This window comes from Bubalus bubalis, chromosome 6 (genome assembly GCF_019923935.1).
Source record: "Bubalus bubalis isolate 160015118507 breed Murrah chromosome 6, NDDB_SH_1, whole genome shotgun sequence".
In the NCBI taxonomy this organism is placed as follows: domain Eukaryota; kingdom Metazoa; phylum Chordata; class Mammalia; order Artiodactyla; family Bovidae; genus Bubalus; species Bubalus bubalis.
In genome coordinates this window covers 15,999,551-16,014,904 of record NC_059162.1, presented here as the reverse complement: position 1 = coordinate 16,014,904, position 15,354 = coordinate 15,999,551, and the positions used below count along the sequence as shown (strand labels likewise).

General features: G+C 42.0%; 1 protein-coding gene across 7 annotated transcripts in view; it reads right to left on the bottom strand.

The window, feature by feature from the left end:
* Positions 1–12,548, bottom strand: part of ADAR (adenosine deaminase RNA specific) — a 50,019-nt gene extending 37,471 nt beyond the window's left edge. For 3 of the 7 annotated variants that reach the window (XM_044944300.2, XM_044944302.2, XM_025287747.3), the window contains exon 1: positions 12,437–12,547. In XM_044944300.2, the coding sequence (XP_044800235.2) occupies positions 12,437–12,478 (42 nt within the window). In that variant the 5' untranslated portion in view covers positions 12,479–12,547. Of the gene's footprint in view, positions 1–12,436 lie in introns of all 7 variants that reach the window. The other 4 variants (XM_044944299.2, XM_025287746.3, XM_044944301.2 and 1 more) reach the window with 3 other exon arrangements.
* Between the last annotated feature and the right edge of the window lie 2,806 nt (positions 12,549–15,354).

The window sequence follows — 15,354 nt, the reverse complement described above, 5'->3', positions numbered from 1 at the left end:
TTCACTGTTCACCTGAAACCATCACAACATCGTTAATCAGCTATACAACAACACAAAATAAAAATGTTAAATTTTGAAAAAAAAAAACACATCAACTTAAAGCCTTTATTGTTCATTTGCCCCGTCACGTCCAATGCTTTGTGACCCCATGGACTGCAGCATGCCAGGCCTCTCTGTCCCTCACCATCTCCCAAAGTTTGCCCAAGTTCATGTCCATTGCATCAGTGATGCCATCCAGCCATCTTATCCTCTGATGCCCTCTTCTCCTTCTGCCCTCAATCTTTCCCAGCATTAGGGACTTTTCCAATGAGTCAGCTGTTCATATCAGATGACCAAAATTCTAGAGTTTCAGCTTCAGCATCAGTCCTTTCAATGAGTATTCAGGATTGATTTTCTTTAAGACTGACTGGTTTGATCTCTTTGCTGTCCAAGGGACTCTCAAGAGTCTCTTCCAACACCACAGTTTAAAAGCATTAATTCTTCAGTGCTCCACCTTCCTTATGGTCCAGCTCTCACAACCATACGTGACCACTGGGAAGACCATAGCTTTGACTATACAGACCTTTGTCGGCAGAGTAATGTCTCTGCTTTTCAACACACTGTCTAGGTTTGTCATAGATTTCCTGCCAAGGAGCAAAAGTCTTTTAATTTCATGGCTGCAGTCACCATCCATAGTGATTTTACAGCCCAAGAAGAGGAAATCTGCCACTACTTCAACATTTACCCCTTCTATTTGTCATGAAGTAATGGGGCCGGATGCCATGATCTTATTTTTTTTTTTTTTAGTATTTAGTCTTAAACCAGCTCTTTCACTCTCCTCCTTCACCCTCATCAAGAGGCTCTTTAGTTCCTCTTCACTTTCTGCCATTAGAGTGGTATCATCCACATATCTGAGGTTGTTGATGTTTCTCTTGCCTTGATTCCATCCAGATAACGCACCCAGTCCATTTCTCATGATGTGCTCAGCGTATAGATTAAACAAACAGGCTGACAGCAGACAGCCCTGTAGTATCCTTTCTCAATCTTGAACCACTCGTTTCATACAGGGTTCTAACTGTTGCTTCTTGACCTACATACAGATTTCTCAGGAGACAGGTAGGATGGTCTGGTATTCCCATCTCTAAGAGCTTTCCATAGTTTATTATGATCCACACAGTCAAAGGCTTTGGTGTAGTTGATGAAACAGAGGTAGATGTTTTTTTGGAATTCCCTAGCTTTCTCTATGATCCAGTGAATGTTGGCAATTTGATCTCTGGTTCCTCTTCCTTTTCTGAATCCAGATTGGACATCTGGAAGTTCTTAGTTCACATAATGCTGAAGCCTAGAGTCTAAGATTTTAAGCATGATCTTACTAGCATGGGAGATGAGTGCAACTGTCCAATGGTGAACACATTCTTTAGTACTACTTTCTTGGGAACTGGGAAGAGGACTGACCTTTCCAGTCCTGTGGCCACTGCTGGGTCTCCCAGATTTGCTAACATATTGAATGCAACACCTTGACGGCATCATCCTTTAGGGTTTTGAATAGTTTTACTGGAATTTCATCACATCCACTAGCTTTATTAACAGCAGTGCTTCCTAAGGCCCACTTGACTTCACCTTCCCTAATGTCTGGCTGTGGGTGGCTGACCACACCATCATAGTCATACGGTTCATCTGGATCTTTTTTATACAGTTCTTCCATGTATTCTTTCCATCTCCTCTTAATCTCTTCAGCTTCTACTAAGTCTCTACCATTTACGTCCTTTATTGTGCCCATCTTTGGGCAAAATGTTCCCTTGATACCTCCTATTTTCCTGAAGAGATCTCTAGTCTTTCCCCTTCTGTTGTTTTCTTCTAGTTTTATACACTGTTCATTGACGAAGGCCTTGTCTCTCTGTGCCGTTCTTTGGAAAACTGCGTTTTTGGGGATATAGCTTTCCCTTTCTCCCTTGTTTTTCACTTCTCTTCTTTCTTTAGCTATTTGTAAGGTCTCCTCAGATAACCACTTTGCCTTCGTGCTTTTCTTTTTCTTCGGGGTGATTTTGTTTGCTGCCTTCTGTACAATATTATGGACTTCCCTGTCCATAGTTCTTCAGGCACGCTGTTTACAAGTTCTAGTCCCTTAAATCTATTCAGATCATCAGCTTCTCAGCCAAATTCAGGCTTAAACTAAAGAAAGCGGGGAAAACCACTAGGGCAGCCAGGTACAACTTAAATCAAACCCTCTATGAATGTGCAGAGGAGGTAAAGAATAGATTTAGAGCCTAGCCTGATATTAATAAACCAAAATAAATTACAAATGGATTAAAGGATTATTTGTAAAGCATTTTGAATAAAAACACTGAAAAACAAAATCTTTGGGTATGACGTGACCTGTTTCACAGGAATGGAAGACATCACAAAGGAGAAGACTGACATCTGTTTACTGCAGATAAATTTTTGTACTTCAAAATAGTGACACGATGTTTGAAAATGTTCACAGTAAAAAGTTTTTAAAAAGTAATATTAATTAAAAAATGGAAATGAACAGGGAATCACAGTTGTACACAAGACAGAGTTAATACGTATGTATGTATATATAAAGCCCATGTACCTGCAGTAAGACAGCATGTGCATCTGGAAGTGCTCATATGTGCCAGCGCTGTAGTTTATCCTTTAATTTTCACAACTGCCTTCTAAGAGAGGAACACTGTTACTGTCCCCATGGTATAGCAGGGGAAGCTGAGGTGGACCAAAGTTGTTTAAGATAACTAAGTCAGTACTGGCAGAGCTAGGATTCAACCTCAGGCACTTTGGCTCTGGGGCGGGTGCTCTTGGCCATTACACTATACCGTTCCCACTAATGCTGCAGTCGACAAAAAGCCAATTCACAAAAAAGGAAGTGCAAATGCGTGGGGAGATATTCAATCACATTTATAATACAACTTACATTTTCATTCATAAAATCAGCAATTAAAAAAAAAAAAAAAAACCAGTGCCAGCTGGGGTGACTCCATGGCTACCTTCACAATCTAATCTTAGATTCTAGGAATCCACTCTGGCCCTCTCCAAAATGTTCTCAAAGATGGTTAGGTCACCATCACCTCCCTTCTTTAACCCTTTTTTGGCTATCTGTTACTCTTGGCATAAAGGCCCAAGTCTATAACAAGGTCAGCGATTCCCACTCTCCAGCCAAGCCTATCCTTTCATGTCACAAAAAGCACCGTCCATCCTGTTTGCCCAATAGCCACAGAGCACTCTCGCAACCTTGAAAAAGCCAAGCTGTAGACTCTTTTCTCCTCCAGTCCTGTCCCTATGCCAGAAGGCATATGAACCTTATAGTATCTATAACCCTAGGAAGCTTCCTTCATAATATTTACCAGTAGCTATAGTTACACAACTGCATGATCTTTGTCTGTCTGTCCTGAGCAGTACTAGTCTTGTACCCTCATGACCCAGTACAGTGCTTTGGCTGTCAAAGATATTCAACAAATATCTGCCAAAGGAATATACATTAATGACTGAATGAAAGAAAAAGAAAGGAGAAAAGTAAAAAATAAGGAAAGGAGGAGAAACAGGCACCCTCCTAGATGGTGGTAAGATTAAGATGCCTTCTTTTTTTTTTTTAACAAAGCAATCGGACAATGTGTGTCAGAAGTCTTAAATATATTAATAACGTCATGCAATAATCAACAATCATTATTAATATTGTAATCATATTGCAACATAATTATTAATAAGTATAACTAATAGTGCAATCATAAAAACCTACCTTGAGGAAGATAATTCGAAATCTAGCACAGAAATTTAGGCTGGCTATAGAACTGCATACAATAGCCAAAAACTGAAAACATCTTTAATGTCCAAAACTAGAGATGTGGTCAAGTAGCCTGTGGTACAGTCATAAATTATATAATATATAAAAGTCATATTTATGAAGAGTTAATGCCATGGAAGATGTTTAGTTCATTATAGGGGGAAAGACATAACATTTAAAGAGAGAACAGTTAGGGTTTTGAAAAACAACATGACCAAGTGGCAGACAGTGCTGAGTGCCTGCCCGGGGAACTCTGCCTTCCTTCCTGACAGACCCCTGGTTCTGGCCACAGTCCTCAGAGAAGGCCAGGCTCCCTCCCCGGGGTCAGAGGAAGGACCCTGATTAGCCTAATCTAACCCGGTTTTGGCAGTTCCACTCCTCTTGCCAGTGATACACGTGATACAACTCTGGCCAGCAAAACAAAAGGAAGTCTGTCAGGGGCTTTCTGTGACAAAAATTCCTTGCTGTGAATAAATGGTGCTCTGAGGATGGCAGAGCAGAGGGCTGGGACAACGCTGAGTTGCTGTATCAACCTTCCCTGGAACTGCCCTATCTGTGGGCTGACCAACACAGCATCACGTGAAAGAGAGCAGAATGTTCACGATGATGTCTGAGAGGTGGGATTACCAGAGATTTTATTCATTTTAATAGCTTCTTCAATTTTCAAATTTTTTATAATAAAGCATCAAAGTAAGAGGGAAAAAGTTAATAAGAAAAAGATAACTACCTACTGTATGAACCTTGCCTGGAATAATCTCAGTCTAGATGAAAACAGCCATGTAAATAAATGATTAAGATATGATGAGATAAAATCACAAAATACCACATCATAGCTATTTGTCTGTTGTTGCTTAGTCGATAAATTGTGTCTGACTCTTTGCGACCCCATGAACTGTAGCAGACCAGGCTTCTCTGTTAAATAAAAAATTTTTAAATCCCTCATAATATCTAATGGTGAGGATATGGAGAAACTAGAACTCTTATACGCTGTTGGTGGGAAGGAACGTGAAACACAACCACTTTCAAAACTATTTAGCAGTTTCTTCTAAGGCTAAATAATGCAAATACCCTATGACTCAGCCACGATACTTCTGGGTACTTACTCAAGGAAAATGAAAAGAGATGGGCACAAAAAGACTTACACAAGAATGTTTATGGAACCAGGAATAGGGAGAAGGGAAAAGGGAGAGTTGTTTAATGGGTGCAGAGTTTTAGATTTGAAAATGAAAAACTTCTGGGACTTCCCTGGAGGTCCAGTGGTTAAGAGTGTGCTTCCACTGCAGGGAGCCTATTGGAATCAATGCCTGGTCAGGGAACTAAGATCCTGCATGCTGCATGGCCAAAAAATATAATAATTAATATATATGAAAAGAAAAGAAAATGAAAAAGTTCTGGAGATCGGTTTCACCATGTGAATATACATATACCATTGAACTATACACTTGAAAATGGTTAATTTGGTAAATTTTATGTGTTTTTTCACCACAATAAAAAAAGAAGAAAAAGAATGTTCATAAAACTTTACTCTTGATAGTCACAAACTGGAAACAACCCCAGAGTCCAGAAACTGACGAATGAATTAAACAACTAATATGCAAGCATAAAGCAGACAGTGACACATGCAACGTGGTTGAACCTCACTAAAAGAAGCCACGCACAAAGTACATACTGAATAGTTCAATTTACGTGACATTTTAGAGAGGCAAAAGCTGATCTATGATGATAGACATCAGAACAGTGGTAGCCTCTGGGGATACTGGTAACTAGAAAGGTGCATGAGGGAACTGTCTGCAGTGAGGGACATCCTTTATCTTCTTGATTTGGAGGTAATTAAATGGGTATCTGTATTTGCCAAAATTTATTGAATGGTATTCAGTGAATACCGTATCATATTCATAAAATGTTTATTGTATATGATTATAACTCAAAGAGAGATTTAGGGAAGTTTTGAGATGAGGGAATTGGACGAGGCTAAATTCATCATTTTGACTACACTGAGAAGCTGTTAGCCGAACGAGAGTGCTTCTTTAAACCAGATCAATAGCAAGAGATAAACATCTCATGCAGCAATTTATAAAATGCTTAAGAACATTAAAATGATGACAATTATACATATATTTGAAGTCCGTTTTGTGGAGTAAGCTTTGATATTCTACTAAATTTAAAAAAGGAAAAATATATGATACATACACACTAATGTATCTTTAAAACAAAACATAGACCTTTATTTAATTAAAACTGCTTTTATTTAAAACACTGGACAATATTTTCATCAAATACCTTGTTAAAATCTGAAATAAAACCGAATATTAACTTTTTAGTCACATGTCAAAAAGCAAACCTTTAGGACACAGAATGAAGAAAAAATATTTTTAAGCTTACAAACAAAGGAAGAAGTCAAAAAGGACAAAATTTGTCTACAGGAGAATGAAAAACAGGTTTTGTATATTTAATAATAAAGCCAAAATTTGATGGCAACCAACCAACTGGAAGGGTATTTACAGCACATAAGAGTTTTTTGTTTTTTTATAATCAGCACATACTCATTTTTTAGATAATTTGTATAATTTATAAACAAAATCATTTAGAGACAACAAGCAAATCGACAAAATCACAAATTAACAGAATTTTTAAAATGGAAATAAAAATGGTTTACAAAAAACAGTTCAAACTAAATCATAACCAAAAGTGCAAATTAAAATGAGACACTGTTTTTCAAGTTAGCCAAGATTTTCCTCTTTCAGTTAAAATACCCAGTCCTGGAGAGGGCAGGGCTAGACAGGGGCACAGGGAATGGAGAGGCATTGCAGTGTAAACTCAGATTGGAGTGTAAACTTGTACTCACTTTAAAAAAATAATTATTTATTTTTAATTGGAGGATAACTATTTTATTTGGAGATGGAAATGGCAACCCACTCCAGTGTTCTTGCCTGGAGAATCCCAGGGACGGGGGAGCCTGGTGGGCTGCCGTCTATGAGGTCGCACAGAGTCGGACACGACTGAAGTGATTTAGCAGCAGCAGCAGCAACTGTTTTATTAGTGCGTATGTATCATTCTGCCATACATCAACATGATTCAGCCACAGTCTTACTCGCTTTTAAGGAAGCAAATGAGGACAAGCAGGTACTGCAGCTAGGTAGAAGGGAGGCCCAGATATTTGGGGGTGAGAGTGGGGTTAAACAACAGCCCTCTCACCTCCAGCCTCTAATGGTAAGAAAATTACTTTTTTTGTGTAATTTTGTTTCTTCTTTAGAACAGGAGGGTATCACTGCTCCACTTTTTCTGTTGGGGCATAGATGTGGCATGAGTAGGGTTCCCTGAAGATGAGGCACCAGGAAGATGGATGTGGGTTTGGGCCCTCCCTGGGAGAGGCCCAAAGACCAACACCTGAGCAGCCGCTGTGCTGAAGGCCAGACTGCACTCTGTGCTGCAAGTCCCCCCACATTTGGCTCTGCCACTCACCCCAGGGCAGGGTGCTGTCCCTGGGGAGCAGCGCTGGGCACGGCAGAAGCACCTTGAGATGGCTATGGAGAAGGCAAGGTGCAGATCAGCGTGCAGAACCTCTGGGTGAGAAGCCAAACAATGACAAGAAGATGGAGTATATTTTATGTAAAAGTCCAAGGAAAGGAAGGGAGGAGATACACACCAAGCTATTGGTAGTAGCTCTACCCCTGGAGGGTGAGATAAGCTGGATGGAAAGGGGTCTCATTTCGTTTATAATTTTCTAGTTTGGAATTTTTTTTTTAAGCCTCTTTTGAATGTTTGGGTATTAAAAAAAAAAAAGGTTTAAACTTCACAACCCTTGATCCCCAAACTCCAGTCAAAGAATGAATTGTTAAGGGACTTAAAACCTTCCCTGGCTCATTGTAAGTGCTCAAGGAAATGTTTTAAAGATAAATACTCTAAGGGGGGGGGGGGGGAGACTCAAACTATGAAAAAAAGCCTTCATATCCTACCTATCACAGTTTAGACTATGAAAAGACTCTTTAAAGTCCCTTGGACCGCAAGGACATCAAACCTGTCAATCCTAAAGGAAATCAACCCTGAATATTCATTGGAAGGACTGATGCTGAAGCTGAGGCTCTAATACTTTGGCCACCTGGTGTGAAGAGCCAACTGATTGGAAAAGACACTGATGCTGGGAAGGATTGAGAACAGGAGGAGAAGGGGATGATAGAAGATGAGATGGTTGGATGGTATCACTGACTCAATGGACATGAGTTTGAGCAAATTCCAGGAGACAATGAAGGACAGGGAAGCCTGGCATGCTGCAGTTCATGTGGTCTCAAAGAGTCGGACGGGTCTTAGCAACTGAACAACATCAGGAGGGTTTCAGGGGGTGAAATATCTCACAGGGTGGAATTTCCAGGTGGCTGTTCCTCGGGGCTTGACCTCTGCCGGTTCACATGCACATGGGGAGAGGTTCTGCCTTGCTGGGGTGGCACCTGCATACTTGTCTTTACAGACATTTACAGTGACAACTGTATCTATCGTGCAGATTAATAATGTTGATTAATCCTAATCAACACAGTGGCATCGTTTTCTCCCTGTGAGTAGACTTTCAGTTATTCACCTAATAAACACTTATTAAGCACATACTATGTGCCAGGCACCATCCTAGACCCTAGAGATACAGTGGTAAACAAAACAAAAATTTCTTTCCTCATACTTTCATGAGACTGATGTTTTAGTGAGAAGACAGGCAACAAACAAATATACAATGTCAATTAGTTCTAAGTGCTAAGAGAAAAATAATGCAGCTAATTTCTTAGCTAAGTAAGAAATACAGAGCACACAGCCTCTGTCTTCAAGGGGCTCTCAGTCTAGCAGAGAACTGACCCGAAAATAGACAGTTATCAAACAGAAATCAAATCCACAATGGGGTTGTGCTCAGGGGTTTATGTGACCTCCTAATTGATGGAGGTCAAAGAAGGTGTCTGGGAAGAGAAGCATGGCCTGAACCCAAGGAAGTCAATCAGCCAAAACAGTATGTGTGAGTGTGTGCATGCACACACGCACAACCCAAACAGCAGACGCAAAGGCAAGGAAAAGATAGAAAGAACATGATCGATGCCATAACAAAATAACAATGTGCGATGGACAAACAAAACCAGGTGGCTTCACTCTAGCTGAAAGACTCTGGGAATGCCTCAGAGAAGTGGAATATGAGCACATATGTCAGCACAGATGCCTATGCACGCACACACACTTGAAGCAATCACTGGTGTTTTCACCTGCCTAGTACTTCTGCACTTCCCCATCCCATGTCGTTGTGGAAAAAGTTTCACTCCTGCCTTCAAAAGTGGGCCTGTGACACAGACTTGCCTAATCATGGCATCCGTTGCTCCTTGTCTACATGACTAATTTACAATGCTAGAAGTGAGCTATAAGTCATAGGCTTGGGGCTGCCAGAAGTCACCTTTTTCAATATGAACAGAGAAAACAGCAGAAAAGAATGAGGGCAACAAACAAAAAGAAGCAGAGAAAGGCAGGGTGAAGAGAGTCTTCACGGCATCATTTCAGTCTCATGATCCAGCCATGCCTGAAGTTCACCTTTGGACTGCCTAGTTAAATAATCAATTCTTTTTTGCTTACGTTAGTTTACATTAGGTTTCTGCTATTTACAATTACATTAGCATATACCCTTCTGGGGACAGAACTTCACTCTGTGTGTGGTGGTGGTGGGGTACAAAGGGAAAGGAAGGATAAATTATGTTAAAGCATCTCTCCCATTAAGGCTGATAAACGTGATGAAATAGGTGACTTCAGGACATCTGGGAGGGTACAGAAGCAGCAATGAGTGCTCCCTGGGTGGAGGAACTGAGAGTTTATTTGTCACAATCTACATGGGTGGGTTATGCAAATCTTCCAAGTTCCTAATAAGTCACCATACAGCTGAAAGTCATCTTCAAACTGAGAAACAACACAGAACAGCTTATCAAAAACACCAAGAATGTCATCTGTTTAAAACCCATTACTATTCCCACATGAATGCACATCCATCCCAGACCTTTCTCAAATACTTAATTTTGTGACAAACTTAATATTGTGAACTCTCTAACCCTGATACCAAATGATCATCCAGTGTTCTCCAGGAAACTTAACTCAAGCAGCTGCACTCACTATGGTCCAAGTCTAACAGATGTTAGAGCAAAATAAACTGCTGTATCTCAAGAGATCACTACAAAAGCCCAAAAGCTCAGATCCTGTGGTTGACATATTTGAAAACTCAAATCAGTTGGTCACAGATAATACCAGTCGTGGTCTGAATCACAGCTTCAAATCTTTAAATCCTCAAATCAGAAGGAAGGTCACATTACACCCTGTTACAGTATAAAAATAACTAGCTTAAAGGAAACTGTCTTCAGCAATGTTACTCCTGGCTGAAGTAACAGTATCTGGAGATGTTTTCTTCTTTCCAAGTGTCTATTGTGTGTCTATGATCCCAGCACATGTGCCCATGAGCCTTTCCTTTTTCTCTGCATGAAAAGGCCAAATCTTGGTTCACATCTGGACAACGCTGGGCAAGATGTAAAATACAAGATAATTTATCACCAGACAATGAGATGTTATTCTTAGAGCAAACACTGGCCCTCTAAACTCTGCTTATGCCTCCCTTCCCCCACTATACTAGGCTCACACTGCCTGGGCTCAAGTCATTGAGAAATGTTCAGTTGCTAAGTCGTGTCCAACTCTTTTTGACCCCATGGACTGCAGCACGTCAGTTCTTCACTATCTCTGGGAGTTTGCTCAAATTCATGTCCACTGAGTTGGTGATGCTGAGAAATAACAAGACCCAAGCCCCACAGAGCCTGAGGGCCTGGGTTCAAGTTCCAGCTCTGCCATTAACTAGTGTCAGAAACTTGGCTAAGCTCATCTTCTGCATCTGTAAAATGGGAATTATACTTATTATAGCACTGGGTTGATGGAGGGATTAAATCAATTAGTGTCTGTAAAGAGCCTAGTTACAGGGTCACACACCTAGCAAGTGCTCAATAAAGAGAAGTTACAATTAAGAGATGGAGAAGGAAATGGCAACCCCCTCCGGTAGTCTTGCCTGGGAAATCCCATGGACAGAGGAGCCTGTTGGGATGCAGTCTATGGTACTGCAAAGAGTCAGACACGAATGAAGCAACTAAGCATTATTAAGAGAATAAAGTGAGGCTTAATCTTTTTCCAGTTCTAAAATTTGATGGTCTACTGTAGAGAGATGGTGGGTTTCTAGTCTCCCCACCCCCATCCCAACTCTGCTTTATCCTATCTGGCAGAATAGCAAATATTCAGAATAGCAAAAAGTTCCCCTGCTTTTCAAGCAGCTGTACCAACAGGAAACCTTCAGCAAGGAAGCAAGTTCAAGTCATGGGTGCTTGGATCTTACTAATAATAGCTAGACACTTCAAATTCTGACAACAACCCTGCAAGGTAGATATAATTATCCTCATTTGTAGATAAGATCAAGTAGGAGTAGAAAGGTTAAATAACTCAGTCACTGTCATACAGCTGGCAAAGCAGACCTGACTCCCAAAGTTCATGCCCTCTTTCCACTCTATTCCCTGCCTCTCATACAGCAAGCACACCCAACTATGAAATAATGAAATAATGGAAAAGATATTTCAGGATCTCTGACACGATGGGAACAGGCTTTCTTTAGTAAAGAAAGAAACTGGCATCATCACTCACATTTGCTGGGCAATTTGTTGCTCCTGCGTTCTCCCTCCCAGTGGCCTGTTCTAGAGATCCGGCCTCCCTCTCAACATCAGCCACTGTGCAGGCCTCTGTGTGCACATCCTCCTCCCTTAGCAGCTTAGGCTCTGCTCCCTCCCTTACCGCAGGCTGGGACACCCCGACACTGCGCGGAGTATCCGGTGACAGATTCTAAAGCCTTTTTGAAAGACAAGTTTCCCAAACTCTGACATCAACACGTCACACCTGAGGCAGGCTTACCCTCTAGCGGGGCCCAAGAATCAAGCCAGATGAAGGAAGGGGAGGTGACGCAACTAGGCTTCCTGCACCAAGGCCAGAGCGAGGCGGAGCGCAGTGTCCGTGACCCCGCAGTGGGCTCTACACGGCGGACGCCTACGCCTTCCCTGTGGAAGGCACGCCAAGGGCGGCGGATGTTATCCCAGGGATGAGGCGCGGGCCTATGCAGTCAGAGCTGAAGACGCAGAAAGGATCGGACCGGAACGAGTCCCAGGCGCCTCGCTCTACTGTCACTCTCCCTCAGGCGAGGGAGTTGGCGAGAGGAAAACAAGGGCCTTTGGTACCCAGCTGTTCGGCTCTGGCTGGCACGAGCGCCAGAGCATCCGTGCGCAGTCTCTGCCGCCCACACCCGGGAGCACGCACACGAGCACTTGGCCCCCGGCGCTCACCTCCCCGCGAGGCTGCCGAGCCCCGCAGCTGCCCGCGACCCCCGCCTCCCCAACCTGGCCCTGCGGCCACCCTCAGCCCACCCGGGCGCCCCTGCGCTCCCTCTTCCAGTAGCGCCCGACACTGGAGCGGCGGTGGGAGCCGGGCGTTCAGGCCACAGAAGGTGATGGCGGGGAAGGGAAAAACCTCTTACCGGGTCCTGTAATTCTCCGGGACACAACTCGACACCAGAGACATTCACTGCCGCCCGGACCCTCCCCCCGCCCTCCCCCACCACGTAGCCCTCTCTACCTTCTGTCTGAAATCAATGGCCCTGTCGCGGATTGGTGACATCACCGGCGCGCCGGGCGTGGGAGGAAGCACCACGTGATTTCTCGCTCTTTTGTTTGCGTCCTAGTTAAGCTAGGATTTTGTTGCTGCTTTCCTTGGGTTTTTACTGTTCTGTTAATGGTGTTGCTGTAGGCATGGTGCGAATAGGTACTTGGATTTGGGATGCTGCGTTTTTGCTCATGGCCTTGATTAAACTCCTCAGTCATTCATAACGTAGTTAGGCCGGAAGGCCTGGATGGTAGGTGGGTACCATCTTAAAAAAAAAAAAAAAAAGGATCTCAACTACACTGGATAAGTTAATAATGCCCCCAAATCAGTAGTTCTTGGGTAGAAAGTTCAGATTAAGTATTTTTAATATGTTATAATGAACATTACCTTTAATTCGGCCTTTTTGCTACCCCAACTGAGACAAGAAATATTACTAATAATTTAAATCTTCTAAGTGGGCCTCATACTGTACCACTGCTTTCCCCTAAGAAGTAACCTCCATCCTGACTTGTGTTTACACAACTTTTATATTGCTTTCATTTCTTTTCACATTTATGTACATTATTAAACAGTATATTTTAAAATTAGTTTTGTGTGTGTGTCTGTGTATGTGTGATGTTTTTGAACTTTCATCTACTGTTCTGGACATTTATTTTAACAAACATATTCCTAAGTTACTTAGTCCATTCAGGCTCCTATAACAAATACCAAAGATTTATAAACAGAAATTTATTTCTCACAGGTCTAGAGGCTGAAAGTCAGGGTGCCAGCATGTTCCAGGGAAGGCCCTTTTCCTATTGGCAGAGTTCTTGTATAGCAGAAGGAGTTAGGGATCTCTGTGGGGTCTCCTTTATAAGACTTTGAATTCCATTCATGAGGCCTCTACTCTCATGAGTTAAGCCAAAGGCCCCACCTCCTAATACCATCTGTTGGGCCTTAGGATTCCAACTTATGAATTTGGGGGAGAACACAAATGTTGATCATATCACTAGGATTCATTCTTGTTGTTGAGTGAAGTTGCATTTCATTCATTCTCATGGCTATATAACAAGTCATTCAATTTTGTGGGTGTACCCATTATTCATTCTCTGGCAGCCTAATATTTATGCGATTTCCAGTTGTTGGGTTTTTATTTTGTATATATACAAGCTATATATATATATATATATATATATATATATACACACACACAAAATATATATTTATAAGGAGAAAAGGAAAGACATAAGAATCTGAATGCAGAGTTCCAAAGAATAGCAAGAAGAGATAAGAAAGCCTTCTTCAGCTATCAATGCAAAGAAATAGAGGAAAACAACAGAATGGGAAAGACTAGAGATCGCTTCAAGAAAATTAGAGATACCAAGGGAACATTTCATGCAAAGATAGGCTCGATAAAGGACAGCAATGGTATGGACCTAAGAAGCAAAAGATATTAAGAAGAGGTGGCAAGAATACACAGAAGAACTGTACAAAAAAGATCTTCATGACCCAGATAATCATGATGGTGTGATCACTCACCTAGAGCCAGATATCCTGGAATGTGAAGTCAAGTGGGCCTTAGAAAGCATCACTACGAACAAAACTAGTGGAGGTGATGGAATTCCAGTTGAGCTATTTCAAATCCTAAAAGATGATGCTGTGAAAGTGCTGCACTCAATATGCCAGCAAATTTGGAAAACTCAGCAGTGGCCACAGGACTGGAAAAGGGCAGTTTTCATTCCAATCCCAAAGAAAGGCAATGCCAAAGAATGCTCAAATTACTGCACAATTGCACTCATCTCACACGCTAGTAAAGTAATGCTCAAAATTCTCCAAGCCAGGCTTCAGCAATATGTGAACCGTGAACTTCCTGATGTTCAAGCTGGTTTTAGAAAAGGCAGAGGAACCAGAGATCAAATTGCCAACATCTGCTGGATCATGGAAAAAGCAAGAGAGTTCCAGAAAAACATCTATTTCTGCTTTATTGACTATGCCAAAGCCTTTGACTGTGTGGATCACAATCAACTGTGGAAAATTCTGAAAGAGATGGGAATACCAGACCACCTGACCTGCCTCTTGAGAAATTCGTATGCAGGTCAGGAAGCAACAGTTAGAACTGGACATGGAACAACAGACTGGTTCCAAATAGGAAAAGGAGTACGTCAAGGCTGTATATTGTCACCCTGCTTATTTAACTTCTATGCAGAGTACATCATGAGAAACGCTGGACTGGAAGAAGCACAAGCTGGAATCAAGATTGCCAGGAGAAATCTCAATAACCTCAGATATGCAGATGACACCACCCTTATGGCAGAAAGTGAAGAGGAACTCAAAAGCCTCTTGATGAAAGTGAAAGTGGAGAGTGAAAAAGTTGGCTTAAAACTCAACATTCAGAAAATGAAGATCATGGCATCCGGTCCCATCACTTCATGGGAAATAGATGGGGAAACAGTGGAAACAGTGGCTGACTTTATTTTTGGGGGCTCCAAAATCACTGCAGATGGTGACTGCAGCCATGAAATTAAAAGACGCTTACTCCTTGGAAGAAAAGTTATGACAAACCTAGATAGCATATGGAAAAGCAGAGACATTACTTTGCCAAGAAAGGTCTGTCTAGTCAAGGCTATGGTTTTTCCAGTGGTCATGTATGGATGGGAGAGTTGGACTGTGAAGAAAGCCGAGCGCTGAAGAATTGATGCTTTTGAACTGTGGTGTTGGAGAAGACTCTTGAGAGTCCCTTGGACTGCAAGGAGATCCAACCAGTCCTTTCTGAAGGAGATCAGCCCTGGGATTTCTTTGGAGGGAATGATGCTGAAGCTGAAACTCCAGTACTTTGGCCACCTCATGCGAAGAGTTGACTCATTGGAAAAGACTCTGATGCTGGGAGGGATTGGGAGCAGGAGGAGAAGGGG